Source organism: Selaginella moellendorffii, unplaced genomic scaffold (genome assembly GCF_000143415.4).
Source record: "Selaginella moellendorffii unplaced genomic scaffold, v1.0 SELMOscaffold_458, whole genome shotgun sequence".
Lineage (NCBI taxonomy): Eukaryota > Viridiplantae > Streptophyta > Lycopodiopsida > Selaginellales > Selaginellaceae > Selaginella > Selaginella moellendorffii.
In genome coordinates, this window is record NW_003314713.1 from 1 (window position 1) to 5,793 (window position 5,793).

At 45.3% G+C, this 5,793-nt stretch overlaps 2 protein-coding genes across 2 annotated transcripts; one reads left to right on the top strand and one right to left on the bottom strand.

The window, feature by feature from the left end:
* Positions 1-7: 7 nt before the first annotated feature.
* On the top strand, positions 8-4,857 carry LOC9641250 (DNA topoisomerase 2; the record flags this gene model as incomplete). The annotated part of the gene is made up of 20 exons (XM_002994605.2): positions 8-309; positions 362-428; positions 482-752; positions 805-1,004; positions 1,056-1,265; positions 1,319-1,432; positions 1,482-1,592; positions 1,643-1,807; positions 1,865-2,050; positions 2,106-2,261; positions 2,312-2,445; positions 2,504-2,672; positions 2,727-2,915; positions 2,974-3,160; positions 3,219-3,268; positions 3,318-3,740; positions 3,792-3,945; positions 3,998-4,053; positions 4,106-4,190; positions 4,248-4,857. Coding segments are annotated over 20 exons (3,621 nt in total), but the record flags the coding sequence as incomplete, so codon positions are not given.
* Positions 4,722-5,610, bottom strand: LOC9641251. Its single transcript, XM_024668147.1, has 3 exons — positions 5,182-5,610; positions 5,100-5,121; positions 4,722-4,787 (listed from the first exon to the last, which is right to left on the bottom strand). Exons 1-3 carry the CDS (start codon positions 5,532-5,534, stop codon positions 4,722-4,724), a joined length of 441 nt encoding a protein of 146 aa, XP_024523915.1. The 5' UTR covers positions 5,535-5,610.
* Positions 5,611-5,793: the final 183 nt, after the last annotated feature.

A 5,793-nucleotide genomic window follows, 5' to 3' on the forward strand; every position in this document is an offset into this window, starting at 1 on the left:
GTTTCGATTTGATCAGGTGTTCTCTAACATCATGAGTGCGAAGTCTGAGCCAGCTATTAGCTCGTGCAAGTCCAATGAAAATTGGACTAAGGTGACTTTCAAGCCCGACCTCGCCAAGTTCCACATGACGTATCTGGAGGAGGATGTTGTTGCCCTGATGTCCAAACGTGTTTTGGATATTGCGGGCTGTCTTGGCAGGACTGTTAAGGTGGAGCTGAACGGCCAAAAGCTCCCAGTTAAAACGTTTTCGGATTACGTGGGGCTTTACCTTGCCTCCGCTCAGAAAGGCAAAGAAGAGACGCTTCCAAGGTTCTTTATATTTCTTTGAGTCCTCACTTGCTAAACTCAGTTTGAATTGCAGGATATATGAGCGTGCAAATGATCGGTGGGAAGTATGCGTGAGTTTAAGCGATGGACAGTTTCAACAGGTAAGACTGTCTTCTTTCTGGTTTGCTGCTTGCTGACGTTGATGTTCACCCAGGTTAGCTTTGTGAACAGCATCGCCACAATCCGGGGTGGCACGCACGTCCAGCATGTTTCGGAACAGATCGTAAGCCACATACAGGAAATTGTGAACAAGAAGAACAAAAATGCGAACGTGAAGGGTTTCCAAATCAGAAACCATCTTTGGGTCTTTGTCAATTCTCTGATTGACAACCCTGCCTTCGATTCCCAGACGAAGGAAACATTGACTACTCGTCAAACTAGTTTTGGATCGAAGTGCGAGCTGTCCCCAGAGTTTCTGAAGAAAGGTAATATTTGTCTCCGCATAATGCACTTCCTTACTAACGGATATCCAAACAGTTTCTAAATGCGGGGTAGTTGACAATGTTCTGTCGTGGGCGGACTTTAAGCAGAGTAAGGAGCTAAAGAAGAACGACGGTGCCAAGAGGCAGCGCCTAACTGGAATAGCCAAGCTGGACGATGCAAATGATGCCGGCGGCAAGAACTCCGAAGCATGCACTTTGATCTTGACTGAAGGAGATTCAGCTAAAGCTCTTGCTGTAAGCTCAGTCTTTGCTCTTTCAGCCTTCTTAACTTTTTGTTGTCTTCAGATGAGTGGCATCAGTGTGGTTGGCCGTAACCACTATGGTGTGTTTCCTCTCAGGGGAAAGCTTTTAAACGTTCGAGAGGCAACGCACAAGCAAATAATGGATAACGCTGAAATCACCAGCATAAAGCAGATACTGGGGTTGCAGCAGGGAAAAGGTTATGAAAATACCAAGTCTCTTCGTTACGGTCATTTGATGATTATGACCGACCAGGTACATTGCTTTGTTAGAATCGTTTCCTTTGTTCCTAGCAGTTGTTGCTCCAGGATCACGACGGGTCACACATCAAAGGTCTTATTATCAATTTCATTCACACGTTTTGGCCATCACTTTTGAAAGTTCCCGGTTTCTTGGTGGAATTTATCACGCCAATTGTTAAGGTTCGTCTTTTGATGACTAAACTATATCGAATGTTTCTTGCACATGCAGGCAACACATAAGAACGGAAAGGTACTATCCTTCTATACTATGCCGGAATACGAGTCGTGGAAAGAGTCCCTGAGAGGAGAAACCAAGGGTTGGAGTATCAAGTACTACAAGGTTTGCACCCTGTACTATTAGCGAGGCACAAACTAAAGGCTTGTCAACAGGGTCTGGGCACGAGTACAGCAAAGGAAGGCAAGGAGTACTTTCGAGATCTGGTCAAGCACAAGAAGGACTTCGCATGGGACAATGATGAAGATGGTGACTCTATAGAGCTAGCATTTAGCAAGAAAAAAACCGAAGCCAGAAAAATATGGCTGCGAGGGTACCAGGTACGTATTCTTGATGATATAGGAATAATTTATTAACTCTGTGACATGGGAATGCAGCCAGGGACATTTCTGGATCAAACTCAGCGGGTCATCACGTACAGCGATTTCATCAATAAGGAATTAATCCTGTTCTCGTTGGCTGATTTGGCAAGGTCTGTCCCGTCTATGGTGGACGGATTGAAGCCCGGACAGCGCAAGATTCTGTTTGCTGCATTCAAAAGAAATTTTACGTCGCAAGCTAAGGTAAGTTATGATTTAGTTTCAAGATGTAATGCATTCTTTTGCCTTATATTTGCAGGTAGCGCAATTTTCTGGATATGTCTCCGAGCATTCTGCTTATCACCATGGAGAACAAAGTCTCGCGAGTACTATCATAGGAATGGCTCAGAATTTCGTCGGTAGCAATAACATCAATATCCTTGCTCCGATTGGACAGTTCGGTACAAGGAGTCAGGTAATCCTATTTTCTCTTGTTTGGCACTGATTGAAAGCATGCATATCCAGGGCGGAAAGGACCATGCCAGTGCGCGTTACATCTATACGTCTCTAACTCCGTTAACACGTACTATATTTCCTAAACCAGATGACATTTTACTGAATTTTCTGAGAGAGGATGGACAGTCGATCGAGCCCTTCTGGTACGTAGTTCTTTAGACTTTTGAAATATTTTGCTGAGATTTTCTATCAATTGTAAAGGTATGCACCAATTCTTCCTATGGTGCTTGTCAACGGCTCTGAAGGCATTGGCACTGGGTGGAGCACTTTCGTGCCAAATTACAATCCTCGAGATATCGTTACCAACCTTAAGCATCTTTTGCGCGATGAGCCGCTGGAGCCAATGGATCCGTGGTACAAGGGGTTTAAGGTCGTCTTCGTCAGCAGAATACCGTGTGGTGCTTACATTTTTCCTCTTGTGCAGGGGACGATAGTGAAATCGGCAAGCAAAGAATCTGGTGTCAGCTATACAGTGACTGGCATCGTAGAGCAAGTCAACGAGACTACTATACGTGTGCTAGAGCTTCCCATTAGAAAGTGGACTCAAGACTATAAGGAGTTTCTTGAAGCGTTGCTTTGTGGCACAGAGAAAATCAAAGAACCCTCTATTAAGGTGATGCTCTCATTCAACTCCCGCGAGTGTATTTTAACGTCTTGCTTTCAACATTCAGGACTACAGGGAGCATAACACTGATACGCGAGTGCACTTTGAAATTTCTTTATCCGAGGAAAAAATGGCTGAAGCTCTTGCAGAGGGTCTCACGAAAAAGTTCAAGCTGAGTACCACTATCAGCACCAGTAACATGAATCTTTTTGATAAGGACGGGCATATTCGAAAGTATGACACGCCCGAACAAAGTATCCTTTTGGCATGCATGGTTTCTAGCATTTGCTTTTTCCTTGACATAAGATACAGTTCTTGAAGACTTCTACCATATTCGTTTGGAGTTGTACGTCAAAAGAAAGGTTTTTATATTTTTTAACTTTGTAATCGTGTATTGACGAGCTTTTGTAGGAAGTGCAAGTTGAGAATTTGCAATACGAGCTACTGAAGCTTGACAACAAAGTCCGATTTATTCTCGGTGTTGTCAAAGGCGAAATTGTTGTAAACAACAGGAAGCGAGCCGAGTTACTAGTCGAGCTAAAGACCAAAGGCTTTACTCCGTTCCCTAAGAAGGCAAAAGCTTCGGACTTGCCTGTTGTCGGTGGTGATGGTTCTGACGTGGAAGCGGATGACGAAGAAAAGCTGAATAAAGGAGTTCGTGCTGGTGATTACGAGTATCTTCTATCTATGCCAATTGGCACGCTCACTCTAGAGAAGGTTCAGCAGCTCTGCAACGAGCGTGATAAGCTTGAAGGTGATGTTGAAGAATTGAAGAAATGTACACCGAAGGATCTCTGGGAGAAGGACTTAGATAACTTCCTCGAACAACTGACGGTATGACGCTATAATCACCTCGTTGCAAACGCTCATCAGTTGCATCCACAGGCTCAAGAGATGGAGGAAGAAAAGGAAGACGAGCTTGAACTTAAGCAAATGGCCAAAGAAGGTGCTGCTATATTCAAGCGCGCTGCTGCTGGCCGAAAGCCTGCTGCGAAGGCAAAAACTGCAGACAAGGAAAATGCCGTGAAGCCTACCAAAAGTAAGTCCGTCATTGAACGCGCGAAATCTAACTTGAAAATATCATCCTGCAGAAGCGACTGCCTCGACGAAAGCTTCGAATGCTTCCAAGAAGGCAGCTAAACCAGTGGTATGACACGAGAATGCTCTTTTCCTTCTTTAATGTTTTTTGTTATTGGTAGGAACTGGACAGCGAGGAAGAATACTTCAACACAAGCTTACAGGATCGCCTTGCTGCTTACGCGAAAGGAAAAGGACCGCTAACAGGTAATATGTTTTGTTTTCTCTTTCCCTGGCAATGCACTTAAACATTCTGTTCCCCAGAGGACAACTCCATGGAGGACGCTGTCAAGGAAGTGTCCCCGCCAACAAAGCATAATGCTCCTAAAGCTGCTCCGGTCGCAAAGAAGCGCGCGAATACCAAAGCCTCCAAAGCATCAAAAGCCACTGAAGATGTTGCGGCCCACGACTCCCCTGATGCGAAAGTAAGGAAGGTGCGGGCTTCTCCATTCAACAAGAAGAGTGGTTCCGTCATTCCTCAGCTTGCAAAGCTGTCCATCGAGGCAGAGGCCGACTCCGACGTCGAAGCAGCTCCTCAAGCAAGGCCGAAGAGACGAGCGGCTCGCCCGGCTGTGCACTACATCGAGAGCGACACGGAGGAAGACAAGGCCGCAAGCGAAGACATCTCCGACTTTGAGGACGAAGGATCAGAGTAAAGTCTGGTTCCCCCTCCCCGGTTTTCTCATTCTGCTCGTTTGGTGCTAACGAGTTTGCTGTACTGCTCTTTAACTTTCTATGTTAAGGTGGAGGCTCCAGAAGAAAGGTCGTGTCATGGTACTGTGACTCGTATGGATTGTGTAATATCTGCATTGTTTTGTTCCAGACAATTGTTTCATGTCATTGATCATATAATGTTTTTCACCTTTTTCTTGTGTAAAAGGCTCCTCTACACATCAAATTTTTTCTTAAGCTGAATGGCCTAATTTTTTCTTAAGCTGAAAGGCCTGAATTTAGAAATGCAGCTCCACAAACTTAAGATACAATCTGTCATTGATATAAAAATAATTACTAAAAGTTTTTATAAATCCTTATTATTTGCATAGGAAGTAGTTTTTCATGTCCTAATTTACGACATTCAATTCTCAAAAAGAGGATTGGAAACGAAAACCAAGGTACTATTCGTTGGCTTTGTTGGGTCCTGTAAACATTGGAAAAAGGTGGGAAAAAAGAAACTGAAAATCAAAAACACATTACATACCTTAATCCTAATCGGTAAGACTCTACTAAGCTTTCAAGATGCCCCACCTCGAAGTTGAACAAATCCAAGGCACCTGATGGCGGCCAGTAGAAGTCAGACCCTAAAAAGCCGCCATTTGCCGCAACTTGTTTTGCCTCTCGCAGAGCCCTTACATAGTCCTCGCAGTCTTCGCTGAAATAGTTTTCCGACGGCACAGCAACATCCTCCCCCTCAAGCTTGTCTGGATCCACGAGAAGATGAAACGGCGTCAAGTGTATCATGACGAACTCTGGCCACTTGTGCACAAGCATCCGCGCGTCCAGCAGCAGCCGCGCATGCAACTCCTCATCCTCAACTCTGCCGAACAGATCCATTTCCGCCCACGACGCGAACTGGTCGCAAAGCTCTATAGCCCCCGGGCCAAGAATGGGGTTGGAGGGCCAAGGATGGCAGATCAAACTCTTTGCGTGCTCGACGAACGTGGGCCATGGAGGATAGCGCTGATAGTAATGGTAGTATTGGCGCTGCTGCTTCACCTCTTGGCGGATGGCGTCCAGGTCCGGGACACCCGTTAAAGTCCAGTGGCGAAAATTGTTGTAGGTGAGATTGGGCTCTGCATAGCCCTCGAAACTC